General features: G+C 31.6%; 2 protein-coding genes across 3 annotated transcripts; both read left to right on the top strand.

Annotated features, from left to right (window-relative positions):
* Positions 1-1,711: 1,711 nt before the first annotated feature.
* Positions 1,712-5,933, top strand: LOC115720767 (mitotic checkpoint protein BUB3.3). 2 transcript variants are annotated; one of them, XM_030649944.2, is made up of 11 exons: positions 1,712-1,801; positions 1,907-2,032; positions 2,127-2,257; positions 3,202-3,284; positions 3,505-3,756; positions 4,084-4,156; positions 4,279-4,359; positions 4,445-4,526; positions 5,143-5,243; positions 5,431-5,538; positions 5,684-5,933. In XM_030649944.2, the coding sequence occupies exons 2-10, from the start codon at positions 1,928-1,930 to the stop codon at positions 5,513-5,515; spliced, it is 993 nt and encodes a 330-aa protein (XP_030505804.2). In that variant the 5' UTR covers positions 1,712-1,801; positions 1,907-1,927; the 3' UTR covers positions 5,516-5,538; positions 5,684-5,933. The 2 variants fall into 2 exon arrangements, with proteins under 2 accessions (XP_030505804.2, XP_060965996.1); XM_061110013.1 differs by having other exon boundaries at positions 1,723-2,032.
* A 1,179-nt stretch (positions 5,934-7,112) lies between these two features.
* LOC115720766 (uncharacterized) lies at positions 7,113-13,698 on the top strand. The gene is made up of 14 exons (XM_030649943.2): positions 7,113-7,514; positions 7,600-7,640; positions 7,964-8,056; positions 8,441-8,515; positions 9,054-9,103; positions 9,501-9,590; positions 9,737-9,793; positions 10,612-10,681; positions 10,960-11,061; positions 11,140-11,192; positions 12,268-12,418; positions 12,525-12,609; positions 13,041-13,169; positions 13,326-13,698. Exons 1-14 carry the CDS (start codon positions 7,202-7,204, stop codon positions 13,508-13,510), a joined length of 1,494 nt encoding a protein of 497 aa, XP_030505803.2. The 5' UTR covers positions 7,113-7,201; the 3' UTR covers positions 13,511-13,698.
* Positions 13,699-16,614: the final 2,916 nt, after the last annotated feature.

The raw sequence follows: 16,614 nt of genomic DNA, 5'->3' as shown, positions 1-16,614 counted from the left end.
TGGAGGTGGCTGAAGCCAGGGTGAAAGAAGCCCTTAGTTGGATAAAAAACAATGATTGGCAAGGAGCAACACTTGAAACAGACAGTATGGTTACTGTTTAGGCAATTCAAAGTAATACTTCCATGTCTTCTGTCTTTGGACTTCTCATATAGGATTGTCAAACTTTGCTTTCCTCTCTGATTAATGTTAAGTTATTTTTTATCAAATGATCAGCAAATCAAGTAGCTCATTGGGTAGCTCTCGATACTTCTCTAATTGTAATTTTTCTGAGTCTAATACTCTTGTAGAACTTAAAACTCTCATGTACTCAGATTTGAATTAATAAAAAGTCTTTCTTTTTTTTTTTAAAAAAAAACTTTTTCTTAATCATGTAGGACAAAAAATGAGAATAATTTTGGGGAAATGTTTATTATTATTAATAGTTCAGAAACACCGTTTTTTGGATTACAATTTAAGGGATAAGATACATATTTATTCTTATAACAAGTTGTACCACTTTAAATAATGATAATGAGAATTATAAAATAATATATGTTTCTTTTAAAATAAAAATTAAGAAATATTGTAAATAATATATAAAATTCATTACAAAAATGTAAAATTCAATTCTCAATTGTTATAAAAACTTCCCTAGTATTTTATAAATGCAAAGCATAAAAAGTAGGGAATATACTTATTTAGTACATTGTGTTTTTACCAAAAACATATTTGGTACCTTATGTTTTCAATAATACTTAATTGGTACCTCATATTTTTAAATTGTACATATTTGGTACCCTAAAATAAAATTTAATCAATACAGTTTTATTAATTTAACCAAACAGTTCTCAATTATATGTAATCAAATAAATAAATTTGAATTCAGAATTCATAAAATTTTAGACTATTGATTGTATTGATTAAATTTTATCAAAAGAATTTGAATTTAGGGTACCAAATAGGTATGATTGTAAAATACAAGGTACTAAATAAGTATTATTAAAATTACAGGATACCAAATTTATATTTAAATAAAACATAAGATACCAAATGTGTAAATACCCTAAAAAGTATAAATTTTAAAGAAACTTTAAATTAAAAGTATCCCTATTTGGCACTTGGAGGTGCCCAACATTACAATGACACATTATAATTTGTTATTGGTTTTATATACTATTTTTTAAATTATAATACGTGAGGTCTGATATCAAAATACATTAATAATATTATGTTATTTTTTCTAGTACTTGATACCTTAAAGTACTCTTAAGCATTTTTCTTAAAATAAATAAAAAATTTAAAATATTGGTATAATGTATTTTTAATTTATTTCTTTAAATATTTTAAAACTTGTCTAAGTGCTCTAACTTAATATATAATCATTATAAGATTATTATTTGGAGAATTAAAATTTTTATGCTCTTTAACATTTATTAAATTAAATTCCCAAACTTTTAAGACCAAAATTGTTGAATTCATTCAATTTTACAATACCAAATCATACTTCTTAAATTTTTATCAACTTCAAGCATTAAAAGTGAGAGAAATTTCTCAAATCCAATATTCTCACCAATTCGAAATGAATTTTTAAACGCTTAGAAAGATTTAAGAGTTGTTTCAAAAAAAAAAAAAAAAAGAAAGATTTAAGAGTAACATTTTAAAAAAAAACTCCTCATAATTTGAATTATTTGGCATATGTAAATTTGTGCACATAAATCATTTCATTTCTCAAGTAAAACTCCTCAGTACGAACCTTACTCTGAACTCCTCTTCTCTATCTCTCCTGCCCAATGTTGCTGTCTCTTTCTGATTCATATTCCCTGTAAGATAAAGATGAAGCTAACACTACTCTTCTACACACCTTCTTCAACTTTCCACACAAAATGCTTCTAACAACAACTGCAAACTTTTTCTTTGACAATTTCAGTTACAATATATTTGGGTCAAAATGACCGGAGTTCCTTTGGTATTTGACTCTCCGATTCAAGACGCCATTTCTAGCATTCAGTTTGCGCCGCAATCAAACAACCTTCTCATCTCTTCTTGGGATTCTGTGAGTCTTCTTCTTTTTCTTCTCATTTTTCAATCCACAATTTGATATATTATTTTCTTTTTCTGCATTTAAATTTGGCAAAATTATGCTTTAGTGTTTGCGGTTGTACGATGTGGATGGCTCGGTGCTTAGGTTAGAAGCTTCTTCGGAAGCTTCGCTTCTCGACTGCTGTTTCCAGAACGAGCTCGTTGGTTTTAGTGCTGGTTCTGATGGTTCCGTTAGAAGGTTCGTCTTTTTCTTTATCTTAGAAACCTGAAATAACCAATGTGGGTTCTATCATATTTTGTAATGGGTTGCTGTTTTGCAAGTCATGTTGGCTTGAATGTATCAGATTTATGAATATCATTGCAAGTTAACTTTGATGTGAATGTAGTTCATGTCATATCATGGTTATTAATGAAATTGGGCTTAATAAATTACCAATGCAGGTAGATATTTTCTAGTTCTACTTGGTTTTTGCACTGACTTTGTTTTGTGTTGCATTGGTATTGTAGTGATGTATATTTTTTTTAGGGTATGTCTATAGTACACCCTCTAAATGATCTGTTTCGACATCCAGTAAGGTTTTTTAGTCCATTTTTTTGTCATGATCGTGTTCGTTATAGTTATTTAAGACCCTTGTAAATTTTTAGAAGATTTTAAGTAGTTTACAATGTCAAAAATAAGGTTTAAATATTCTGTTGCACGCACAATTAGTTTTTCTTATACATGTAGTAAGTAATTCGTTGAACCTTTCGGTATTGTAAACTATTCAGAATTTTCTGAAATTTTATAGGGAGTCTTAAAAAGTTACAACGCACGTGATTATAAAAAAAAATTAGACTCAAAAACTTTTCAGGATACTAAAACATATGGGGAGTCTACGAGAACACCCCTTTAGGGTGTGTACTACAGAAATTTTCTATTTTTTTTCTTCTGTGGTGGATAATATTCTTATTCTCTTGATATGATCTTTAATAATTGGTATGTTAGTGTATTTATCTTTGTATGAAAAGAAAAAATGACAAGAGTACAACTTTGCTAGAATATTTTATTTTTCTACTGCAATGCATTCCATCTTTGATCTAAAAATTGTATTTGCTTGTATGTTCTTGTCAAATTTTGAAAGGGGGCTTTATGTTCATTGGTGCTAGCTAATTGCTCTGACCTTTTCGCTGTAATTGGTACAGGTATGATTTTCATTCCGGAACTAGTGAGGTGGTTGGAAATCATGACGATCTTTCAATTTGCGTTGGATATTCTAATGAAACATGTAAGCAAACTTACCACCAGCCTCTATCATCGTTTAGTTTCATTCTTAATTATAGATGTAGTGTAGTCATTGATCCTTGTTTTTTCTGCTCCCTGTTTTGCTTCCACTTATTTAACTTGTGTTCAATTTTTGCTTGTTCTAGAACTAGTACTTATATTGTGATTTTTACATGTCTCAACATAAGAAGTTAATACATGGAATTTTTCTCCCTTTACAATAGGCCAAGTAATCAGTGTTGGTTTGGACAATAAGATATTAGCCTGGGACACACGTATGGAGAAGGAACTTTTGTGTTTGGTAAATGTAGGATCAGAAGTGCAGTCATTGTCACTTTCAGGATTTGAAATGATGGTAGCAGTTGGAAGATCAGTGTATGTGTATGACTTGCGTAACTTAGCAAAATCGATTCCATCAAAAAAATCTGATATGGATGTTAATATAAAGTGCATCAGTTCAGTTCCTCATTCTAGAGGTATATCAAGATAAATGTTTACTCAGCTGTCATCGGTTTTGAGACAAATAATAGCTCTCTTGATAGCTACTGTTAATATTAGTAGATATTAAATGGTGTAGAAATTAGAATTCATTTTGTTATAGCTTGCATGCACATGCAGTAATGGATTTGCATTTATTTTTCCTATTGATTTTCAGATTTTCAAGGGCACCAAATCTATGTTTGTTTTTTTGTTACAACTGACAACCATTAGACTGTTCAATTATGTCTGATTGAAGTCTTTGAATTTGATTTTCCCCCCCAAAAAGAAAGTCTTTGAATTTGAAGTAAAACTTACCATTGCAGGATTTGCTGTTGGCTCAGTAGATGGACGTGTAGCATTGGAGATGTCTTCTTCATCAGATTCAAATGACATCAGGTGAAGTTTTATATAATTGTTTAATGTCAATTGTCAACGCGAGCTTTTATTGTTTTTTTTACCAGATAAAGGCCTTGTTCAAATTGCTGGAATTCAAGAAAATATTTGGTACTATATTGCAGATACATGTTTCGGTGTCATCCAAAGTCAACAGAAAAGAGACTTCATCTAGTGTCAGTGAATGACATTGTATTTAATACACTGTACGTGGAGTTCTATCGTGAGTTTATGAGCACTAATTTATGATTACTTAATAATTTTTTTCTATTGTTTTTGTTGGTGTTATAGTATGGACAGTGCTTTTTATACTGGTGATAATGAGGGTTATGTTATTGGATGGGACGCTCAAAGCAGGAAAAGACTATTTGAGGTATTATATATTGTTTGTCAAGTGAATGATTTATCTGATTCCTATTTATTAACATTACATTTGGTAGCATATCAAAGAAAATTGCATACTTATCATTCACTTTACTTTTTGAATCTAGGATCCCCAACTAATCCTACAATGTTTGGGAACCAGAAAATTATACGAATTGATATGTAAGCACCTAAAAGACTTAGGGCCTTGTGGTAGCAAATCACCTACTTTGACTATCTGAGCTACCCTATTGTGTTGATGTCATTCACTATAGAAGGCCTGCATGTTTAAGAGATAACAGCTGTAGCTTGTAGGTTATAGCAACTGGCTTAGGTTAAAAATTTTAATCTATGCAAATCCAAAAGCAAAGGGAGCATTTGTGCTGCAGGGTCAATTTACTTTGTGTACATTTCTAGTTTAGATTCACTTGTTCTTTTCTTGCCATAATTGTTCTGGTTAAATATACTTGCCAGTATGATGAGAAATGTATTGCAAGAGTTGGCTGATTTTGATGCTTCTTTCTCCCAAAATTTCATTGCCTAGATACCCCAATAACCTCACATTTGCTATTTGACAATTTCATAATGACCAACGTCTTAATGCCTTCTAACTTTCATTGTTTCAGTTGCCTAGATACCCAAATAGCATCTCATCCTTATCGATCAACAATAAAGGACAACTTTTGGCTGTTGCATCTAGCTACACTTACCAAGAGGCTAAAGAAAGGTTAGTGTTCCTTGTCGGCTTGTAGTATTGTTTCTCTTTTTCCCATTACCTATTATGCATGACATAGCATTGGTTCTCTCTTTCTAAGCTGAACTTGTATTGAGACTCTCTACAATAAAAGGTACAAATAACAAAGCATAATACTAGTATAACTCCCCCGTGATTTTTTTTCCCTTCATGAAAACAGAGAAGATATTCCTCAAATATTCATACAACAAATTGACGATGTCAGTACGAATTCATTTTATTGTGGAAGTTCAAGTAGGAAGTGACCATTCACAAGATGACTGCGGAGGTAATGACTAACGACCACAGTCACATTACAAGAATATATGTCTTAAATTAAGTCCTTAAAGGCGGAATACAAATTTTTTAATTCTGACTTAGAAGTATTCTTACTATGTTTAAGGATTAATTTGTTTCACTTGATCTAATTTCAGATGACAGAAATAAAAATGGGTTGGAAGTAGCTTGAATAGACCTAGTTAGGCTTGCTCCCACTTTGTCATTTTCTTTATGGTGATGTTTGTAACATTGCTATCTACTATTTAATGTGTTTATATAAGATGTGAATCTGTAATATAACTCGTACTTACGAACATCATTTTCTTTTATTCTGTAACACAATGATGACTCTTTTCAGTTTCTGATATCAATTTTGAAAGTCTGAAATCAAGACTTTAGATCAAATGAAGTTGTTGTTTAAATTGACACTCAAAAGTTTATTAATTAGCTTTTCTAATTAGGGAACTATGTAACAAATTTGTTGCTCATCCACTAGACTGAAGAATCTTTTCACCCTCGTACTAGTCACCGAAGCTATAAACTTTGATCTTGTTTTATTCACTTGATTACGTTTTCTTTTTTCCTTTTTTTTTTTGACTGATTAGGATATTTGTTTCCGAACTTTAACAAGTAATAAATCATGTTTTCTGAACTTTTCAAACTAATTCTCTCAAACTATTGAATTTGTTGGATTCAAATATTTTTTACTAAAACTTGACATGGATGAAAGTTTAGAGCATGATTTAGTATATGGAAAATCGTCGCGTTAGTAAAATTGAATGGAATAGGGCAGATGTTTTTGAATCTAACAATTTCAATAGTTTGGAATTTTTTTTAATTGCTTGAAAAGTTCGGTGACATGATTTGGGAGCAAAAATTCTAATTAACTTTGTCAATGATAAACAACTATAGAGCTGGCCATTTTCTGGAAGATATTTAAAAAATGTGCTTTCATTATATATTTGAGTTCTTGTTAGGAATCTGTTTTAAATCTAGATTTTGGTTGTGAACACAGTCAAATGCTTCTAAGTAATTTAGAACCTTTGTGATTTTCAGGTGAGCGACATTTGGGCAAAATTTTTATTTTAAAAAATAATGTCACGTTAGCACATTTGGGCAAAACTTTTTATTTTATACTTGCCATTGAGCTGAATCAACACGTAGTTGTTGTCTTGTTGATTTTATTTATTTATTTATTTTTGATAAAATTGTTAGCACATTTCATTACTCATATGATAATAGTTCTATCTAAATTAGTTGCTCAAGTATAATAAATTAGTTCCAAATATATAAGAAATTGACCAGCTATTTGTGCTAATTTATTTAAATCTTAGAAGAAAAATCAAATTTTAAAATAAAAATATTTTCTTTTCAAAAAATTATATTAAGACATTTGAAATTGAATAATATTTTCTTAGAAAGTGATTTTCCCCTACTAATTTTTCTTTGGTAAAAGGTGTTTGTAGTAAAAGACGTAGGTAGGTTGATGAGAACAACACTAAATTACTTTTTTTTTCCCTTTTCTGATGAAAGACAACATTATCTAACTAAATACATAGTATTAACATGTAATGATATTGTGTGTACGTGGAAAATGTTGGACCAAGTGACCCCAAACTCTTTGGAAGAGAAGTTACAAGAACCAACCAACTAAACCAAACCAAAATCCAAGTATGACAATGGCAATGGCACTCACTTCTCACTCTCCACCATCTCTCCAAATCCCAAGCTCTATAATTTCTCCTTCATCAATGTCCTATTCCTTATCAAGAAAACATATACGATTCTGGGAAAAGTCCCCATTTGGTAGTGGCGGTAATGAAGATCATCTCACTCTGCTCAAGTTGTATTGCCCAAATACTACCACGACTCATTCTCATAAATTCAAATGCTTCTCCCAAGACCCATCTCAGTCCGAATCCCAACAACTTCAATTTGAGAGGCTCTTTTCTAATCTCAACCAAGTCACCTTCAAAAGAGAACCTGGTTACTCTCTTTCCCACTCTTATTATTACTGTTGCTCTTATTTTTGGTTCAGTTCTAATGTTACTGGTTTTCTTTTTTTGGGCAGGAAGTTTATCGAGTGCAATATTTCTTGTAGCTGGTACTACGGTAAACAATTAATGTATATATATAGATACGTATATATATATAATAGGATGCGTCATTTGAAGCAAAAATTTCTGTAATGCTTGTAAGAAACTTTCTTTAAAGTCTGCAGCATTTCCACATTCCATTAGAGTCCCACATTAATAATGTTTAGAAATTTAGTACCATATATAAGATGCATAGTCTATTCCTCTCAATGATAATTGTTTTTCATTTTTGGTTTGGTTGATACAATGTAGATTTTGGAGGGTAGTTTTGGTTAAGTGCTACACTTTTTCCCCCTGTTTTATATGTTTTTCTTTTAATGGCTATTAAATCTTATATAGGTAGGTGCTGGGATCCTTGCACTTCCTGCTGTGACTCAAGAATCAGGGTTTCTGGCCTCTGCCATGACATGCATTTTCAGTTGGGTTTATATGGTAATGCCACCAAGACCAAGCTTCTCTTATTTTTAGATATTTTTCCTGTTGCCAACATTTTCTTTAGACTGATAGTTGAGAACCCAAGCAGAAATACAATAGGGAAAATGAAGATTTCTATTGCTGACAAAGTAATACAATACAAGTAGAAAGGACAGCCCAGGTTCTTCCAATCAGCCAAACCATTCTCCTAGGCTATATGATCCTATGAATTGTGTCAACCCATGTAAACTTATCCATTGATAATCTTACTAAACACTGTTGCTTATTTGCTTTAAAACAAGAGCCGTTTTGATATCACTATACATCCTACCATTACTATAATTTATTGTCTATAAGTTTGAGTGTACATTGAAGTTTTCTAGTGTTATCAAAATGCTACAGGTTGTTACAGGGTTGCTAATTGCTGAAGTAAATGTTAACACTATGTGCGAACTGGGTTCTGGAGGTGTATCCTTAGTAAGTTTTCATCCTTTTGTTCAAATATGTGTGTGCAAATAGAAAATGGTTGCTCAAATAAATAGAGCAAATGTTCTCTTTTTCATAAGCAAGTATGTGAGACTAAGATGGAATGAGAAGTGTTTATTATCCCACGTATCTGTTGGATGGGTGGAATTTTATAAGATTAATAATTCAAAGTAAAATTATAACTAGAACACACCTTAAAATATGTTTGTATAAAATGGGATGGAGTGTTATCTTATGAGCTCGTTGGGCTAACGGAGTATAAATTAACAATTGGATATATATATAAAAAAAAGAGACAATGCAATGGAATTATAGTTTTAGTGTCAATAATAGCTACTTTTGATTTTCATCCTATCAAATTCTTACTTCATATGTGGTTTGTGTCAATAATTATTGCTGACATCCGGCTTCTGAAAAATCAAAATTAGATTTTCATATATTTTAGTTAGTTACAATATTTATTTGTTATTAAAGTGTTCATGAATAGAATTGTCAATTTTGTTTCTATTTTGACATATTATGAATACAGGTATCGATGGCCATGAGAACTCTGGGGAAAGCAGGAGTACAAGTTGTTTGGTAAATTGATTTCGCATAAACTTTTTATACATTTTATAGCTGGTTATTGAATCATAAGTTTTCCCTCAAGTATGTCTATATATATTTATGTATATATATATTTAAATAAAACAAAACCAGAAGAGACCTCATTAAATTCTGCTAATTGGTTGAGTTATGTTCTGTTATTAGTAGGAACAATAATAGATGAATAATTAGTTGAGTTGGATACCAATGTAGGAGTTTTTGTATAAAGGAAAAGACGATGATAATAATTCTTCTGGAACATAACAGATTTTTTTAACAGAAAACATCTTGCTAAATTTTTCCCTAAATCCTAAATTGATAGATACTATGAAGTAATTTCTTTTTATATTACATCACATGTTTGATGGTTATCCTTTTTTTATTGTTGCAGTTGGTCGTACATTTTCATACACTATGCTCTCCTTGTTGCCTATGTCTCGCGTTCTTCAAATATTTTGACAAATTATCTCCATATTCCACAGTACATACTATGATATCTCTTCCTAGTTACCCTTCGAAAAAGAAAAACAAAATTTTCCTTTGTAGCTTTCTGTGTAGGTTCTTTAATGTCAATTCAAGTGTATTCTGTGTGTGTCTTAGGTGTTGATGGCAGCATTATGGTTGCAGATGGGAAAGTGCAGCCTTGTTTTCTTTGGTCCTTGGAGGCATATGCTACCTTGGAAGGTTGGTTTTGCCTTCTTTGAATTATTAGTGTATATCTATTTATTTTTGTTGAATGTGTGTTCTTTGATTTCTTTTCTTATGCTTTGTATAGCAAATAATAGTTAGTCTTGTTCCATTTAAAATAATAACAAGACTTTTTTCTTTCCCTTTCAATCCTGAGTGTTATTACTCATCTTTTGAGAAAAAAATCTTGGTACTGTTTAACTTGTTTGTTTGGATAAAATTATAACCAAATTAAATAGTAGAATTGTGAGAATTACTTAATGAGAGATTCATGTTTTTTCAGAAACAATTTAAGTATGTTTAGGATATTTCAAAAGTTTAAGCCTGCTTGAACAAGCGAATTACTTGAGCTTCTTAATCTTTTCTTATGCATAGAAGTTGTTTTATTGCCGGGAAGCAAGGAGACAACTTTTATAGTTGTTAAAGAGTCTCATATTAATAATGTGTAGAAACTAAAAATCATATATAAGATGCATGGACTACTCCTGTCATTACTAAATAGTTTTGAGATAGAACCCATCTTACCATACACTCACTTTATTCTACTTTCTTCACCACACTTCCAAACTCTTAACAATCACTTTTAGCAAATTATGTTGCTATTTCTTTTTCTAAAAAAATATTATTACTTAGTTTAAGATATACAAATCTCTACACAAATAGATTAAGATGTATTGGCTTAAGAGGATATGTATATTCTTCCTTGGTGAGGCCACACAAGTATATTGCCAATATCATTTTGTGATTTATACAAAATTGCATCTAAATTGTGGTTGTGAATTGCTGGAATTGACTGGTTTTGTTTTCAAATCTAGCCAGCGCTTTATCGGTGCCATTAATGGGGTTCTTGTACTTGGAATCATGGTTTCATTTGGAGCTCTTGTGGTAATTTTCTATCTTCCTGAACTTACACAACAATTGCTATAGTTTCGTGGTCTCTAAATATTGTAGAGTTAGACGGGGATCCTAGTTTGAAAAAAAATAAATAAATACAACAAATTGAATTATCTTGTTGGATTGGAGTTCTATTATGTCATTGTCTGAATTATCTCATCCAGACCTTTTGAATTATTTCATAATTAAAATAAGTTTTGAGTACTACAAATTGACATTTTCTACATGGTTTGCTTTTATGATTAGCAAGAATTAATTTTCTTTCTTAGGCAGTTGCAAGTGGAGATTTACAATGGGATGCTCTTCTAAAAGCCAACTTTCAAGCAGTTCCTATGAGTATACCAATAATTGTGCTTTCCTTTGTATATCAGGTAACAACACTGAACTTTTAGTCATTTCATATTAAGGGGTTTGTAACATTTCTATTTGTTTTCTTTTTCTTTTTCCAGAATGTAGTGCCAGTTCTTTGTACAGATCTTGAAGGAAATCTGTCAAAAATAAGGTGAAAAAATATTATCATTGCAGAGTTGGCTTAATTTATTATATGATATGAGTTTTAACTTTGACTTGTTAGCCAACTATTAGGTGGCCTGTGTAGTAATGAACTAAAATATAACTTAGAAGATGATAGGATTTTAGGTACCATTCAACACACCACAAGATCATTGAATCTTTATTCACAAGTATTATGGCATGTCTTACACCAAAGAAAACGGTGGCGTTTGGTTGGGAGGAATGAAAACACAGGAATAAGAATGAGAATAGGAATGGAATGGAATAAAATTTAATATGTATAAAAAATTGATAAAAATATTATTAAATTTTTTCTCATAATGCATCAGAATGGTATTTCCTTCCATTTCAAAATGGAATTGTTATTCCACCAAAATGGTGGAAAGGCCATTCCATTAGAATGACATTCCAACACTTTAATATGCAACCAAATAAAAGAATGGAATGGAGATTGTTTCCTTTCCTTTCCATTCCATTTCATTACCTCCAACCAAACGCCACAAGTTCTTCTCTTTATCCTCCCTTCTTTAATTAGTTTTAGCGCCTATACACACTCTTCATTACTGCGGTTACACTCTTCGTATGGGAACAATTAACAAGATGGAACCTAAATGCTTATCAGGAGACCAGTAATAACAATGAATAATAACATATTGTCAATAATTTTGTTAGGACCCTTGTGTTGTCATTGTTAATATGACTCCCTTGCAACACATATTTTGTATTTGTATGTATCTGTATATAAAATTCAGAGTAGAGATTTAATGGTTTTGTTTGCACTGTGAAACATAACTTCATGACAGCCTACATGGTCCATGTATCTACCAAAGAAGTTATGTCCACATATTTGACTGTCTTTGTCTTTGTGTTAGTCATATTGGATAGACACATGATCTTGGAAACTTGGCATATTGGTCTGTGGATACTTGAACTGACCGAAAATACATTGCTTTCAGTTTGATATTTTCATTTATAGGTCAGGGAAGCACATTACAGTAGCTTTATTTTACTACTTTTAAGTGACTAATTGAATTTATGGTCTGTGTATGAACTCATTGTTACAGGACTGCAATTATCCTAGGCACAACTATACCTCTAATTCTGTTTCTTGTGTGGAATGCTGTTATTCTTGGAACCATTACAAATCTTGAACTTGGTGCTGATAAGATGATAGATCCATTACAACAATTGCAATCTTCCAATGGAGCTGTTGGAGTAAGCTCTTTAGATAATTCTCAAAGTTTATAGACAATTTATGGTATAAGAATTTGAAGAAACCTTGCTGAAGTGTTTGTTCTTAATTTTTTAACACGTCTTACAGCCTATTGTTGAGGCGTTCTCTCTTCTCGCTATTGCAACATCTTACATTGGATTCGTGTTGGGGCTCTCCGATTTTCTGGCTGACTGTAAGTGCTAATATCACCCTTTGTATCATCCTAACATCTTATATATGTGATCTTCATGTTCTTTGCTCTTTTCATGGATTAGTTATGATGCAAATGGTCAATTAATGTGCATCCATGAAGGGTAGCTCAAACAGTAGTGCCACTTCTCTGGTTGAGTAAGGAAATTTCTTTTTTAATAAAATAAGAATAAAGAACAAATACAGAGTGAACTACCTTACATTGCCCATGTCTTGTTGCAAATTATTTTTGTATTGTCAGAATAATTTTTATGTCTATTTTGGTGAACTTCACACATTTAAAATCATGCTAATGTGACAAAAATGGAATAACAATTTGTAGGATATTATGAGTTGTATCTATATAGTCACTTCATTCACTAACAATTTGTCTATTGATGTCTTAACTCTTGACATTTTTTATTGAACATCCAGTGCTGAAACTTCCAGCTGATCGAGGAAGCCCCGTGCCATATATCTTGACCCTGTTTCCACCTCTGGCATTATCATTGCTAGATCCAGATATCTTTTTCAAAGCACTAGACTTTGCTGGAACCTATGGAGGTATGGTTTTTGGTGTAACATATATTTTCTTTCTTTCTTTCTCATTTTAGTCTCTGTTACTTATTATTGCTTGCTAAAGAGTCATTCTTTTTTAAAATTAAATTTTCTTTTAGAACATTCTTAGCTGAAAAATTTGTGGGGCTTTGTTTTCCTTAGTCTTGGTATTGTTTGGAGTAGTTCCAGCAGCAATGTCCTGGTCAGATAGATACTCATCTTCATCACCATCATCAATGCTCTTACCTCAGCTGGTTCCAGGAGGAAAAATAACTCTTTCGATCATACTCGGAGGTGCGGGGTATGTCATTTTTTCAGAGCTGCTTGAAAAATTTGGACACCCTTGAGTATCAAGATTTCAAACAATTACAAGTATTAAAGTTGTTATTTATTTAACAAATTATTCATTTACTATCTCACCAAATTGTAGCACCTCAAAATGTATGAATAATGATTGTGACACGCTTAAATTACACGTTTTCGATGTATAAATAATCTCAACCATATAATTAAAGTGGTGATTCCCTTACTGACATAGAAATTTGTTCTATGGTTTCATTGTATTTTGTTCTGTTTATTTTGATTTTTTGGGATGGAAGATTTGTCTAGGTACTTTCAATTTAGAATGCAGGGCCGTCTTAAATATTTTAGAGGCCCTGTTCCAATCTTAAAAATTTGGCCTTTAATAAAAATAATAGTATAATTAAATTCTAAGTTCAATTTTTTTATTTATTTTTTTTAGGTAGATCAAGTTTAAAAATTTACTTCTAGAAGATTTAGTTAAAAAAAAAATGTTTCATTCATATTTGATAATTTTTTTTTTAAAGAAATAAAATCTTGCCATTAACTCATATATATAATCGTGTGTATTTTTTTTTTCTCTTTTGATATTTTTTTTTTCTTAAATGAAAAACTTAAAATTGAATAGAAATATTTAAATATATATGATGAAAAAAAATATTTATTAATCAATTTTTAAAACAACTAAAAGATATTATATATATATATATTTATATATATATATATATATTCTACTATCAAACATATTTTGAATGGAATATAAAAGATTGAAAAAAAAAAAATAGTAAACTACCATAAATTGGAAGAGATTCTAGGTATAAAGAGGTGGGTCATTAATTAAAAAAATAATAAAAAAAAATAAACTGAAAAGGATTTAAATTTAAAAATGATAAATATTTTAGCTTTTATTTAGTTGGGCCCTGTGCAAGGTTGGGCCCTGTGCAATTGCACAGCTTGCACAGGGTTAAAGCCGGCCATGTTAGAATATGAAAGATATTGTTGAGAAATTGTTATGCACCAGCTCAGACATTAGCTATTAAGAATGGGCCGAACAAACAATCAGTTAGATTTGTTAGAATTGGTTGTTATTGATTATTTATAAAAGCTTAACTATAAGTATAATGTACTCTTGGCTCTCGATCATAACACGAGAGTCCCATTTCCAATACACAAGTTTTCCCAAATTTTCTTAGTTGATTCACTCTTTTCTCAATTGGTATTAGATTACGGTCATTCATGGCGACTTAAAGCTCATTCTCATCAACTTTCGCTCTTGCTGGTGTAAAACACTATTGTATAGTTTTGAAGTCTTGTACCTTCCTCTATTTTCAGCCGCCATCAAAACCTGCTTATTGAACTTTAATCTCAGGTTGCAGATTTTATGCCTGTACCAACTAGTGTCATTAGGGAGAATGTACTCCCAAAATTTTTTGCCTTTCAAGTAAATGACATTGATCCACTTGACCCAAAGCAGGCCATGCTTCTTCATTATGGCCCAAATATACTTGCCAATCAAAGCTCTGTTCCAAATTGTTCCCTCTCGAAAACTCAACCCTCCATATCTTTTTCGGAGACACACTTTTTCCCAAGAAACCACATGTATCTTGCTTTTGTCTTCTTTGAGACCCTAAAGGAAACCTCCATACAACTTTTTAATTTCTTTGATTGTGCTTTGAGGAAGAATAAATATATTCATCCAATAGTTGTGCAACCCCAGCAAGACAGAATGAATCAACTGGGCTCTTCTAGCAAACGAGAGATGTCTCGTAGCCCAAGTAAGAAGTCTCATTTTAATTTTCTTAATTATAGGCTCACAGTCTTCCTTCCTCCATTTGGTTATTCTCAAAGGAACTCCCAAGTAATTGAGCGGGAAAGATCCCTCTGCAAAGTCCAACACATCAAGAATTCCCTATTTTAGCTCATTAAAAACTACCCCAAAGTAGACCATAGACTTAGAGTTATTAGCTCCAAGACCAGACTTTACTAAATTTAACTAGAGCTCTTTTGAGATGTTTAATAGCTTGGAAAGTATAAGGTCATCTGCAAAACAGAGGCTAACCAGGTTCAAATTCTTGCAAAGTGGATGGTATTTGAAAGTGTTGAGTTGCTTCTAACTTTAATCTTTTGGTGAGATAATCCATAATGATAACAAAAATTAAGGGGGATAGGGGATCCCCTTGTCTCAACCCTTTCTTTTCCTTGAAGGACCTTTGTAATCTTTCATTTAAAACAATGGAATAGGTAGATCCCTCCAGGCAAGCCATAACCCATCTCACAAATCTAGAAAGAAAATTCAATCCAACAAGAAGCTCTTCCATAAATCTCCAGTCAACCGAATCGTACGCTTTACTGAGATCTACTTTAACAGCAGATCTAGGAGAAACATTTTTCCTCCCATAATTCTAAACCAAATCTTGGAGAATTAAAATGTTGTGAGCAATTTCTCTCTGTTTAATAAAGGCTTCTTGATTAAGGTCTATAAGAGAGGGAAATTTTTTTTCCAATCTTTTACACATAAGCTTAGTGATGCATTTATAAATGGTTGTGCAACAGGCAATAGGCCTATAATCAACAACCTTACTCGAAATCTCAGTTTTAGGTACTAAAGTGATTGTTGTCTCATTAAAATAGCAAGGAATATTACCTGTTTTGAAAAATGCCAAGATAGCTTTGCTCACTTCCCCTCCTATTTCAAGCCAAAGTACTTTAAAGAATTTTGAATTATACACGTCTGGACCCGAACTCTTGGTACTCAGAATGCTAAACATGGCTGCCTTAATCTCTTTTTCTATAAAAGGACGAATCAATTCCAGTTGCTGGTGCAGATTAAGAATGTTGCCCATCTTCAAACAGTCTGCATCTATTCTTTCAAAAGTTATACTTTTACTCCCCATGAAGTTTTTAAAATGTTTGACATAGTGATTCACCACATCAAAATAATTTTCAATCACCATCCCTTGTTCATCAACAAAACTAGTGATTCTATTTTCTTCCCTCCTCTTTTTTAAGCAAGCATAAAAGTAGGCTGTGCAATCATCCCTCTTCTTTAGCCAATTGATTTTACTCTGCTGCATCAAAAAACTTCTAAGGAGCTCATCTTGGAAATGGAAATTACTAGCAGCTTGTTTTTCAGCTTGTAAGAAGTTGTCAT

This window comes from Cannabis sativa, chromosome 2 (genome assembly GCF_029168945.1).
Source record: "Cannabis sativa cultivar Pink pepper isolate KNU-18-1 chromosome 2, ASM2916894v1, whole genome shotgun sequence".
NCBI lineage: Eukaryota > Viridiplantae > Streptophyta > Magnoliopsida > Rosales > Cannabaceae > Cannabis > Cannabis sativa.
The sequence above is the reverse complement of the archived record's forward strand: the minus strand, read 5'-3'. Positions and strand labels throughout refer to the sequence as shown.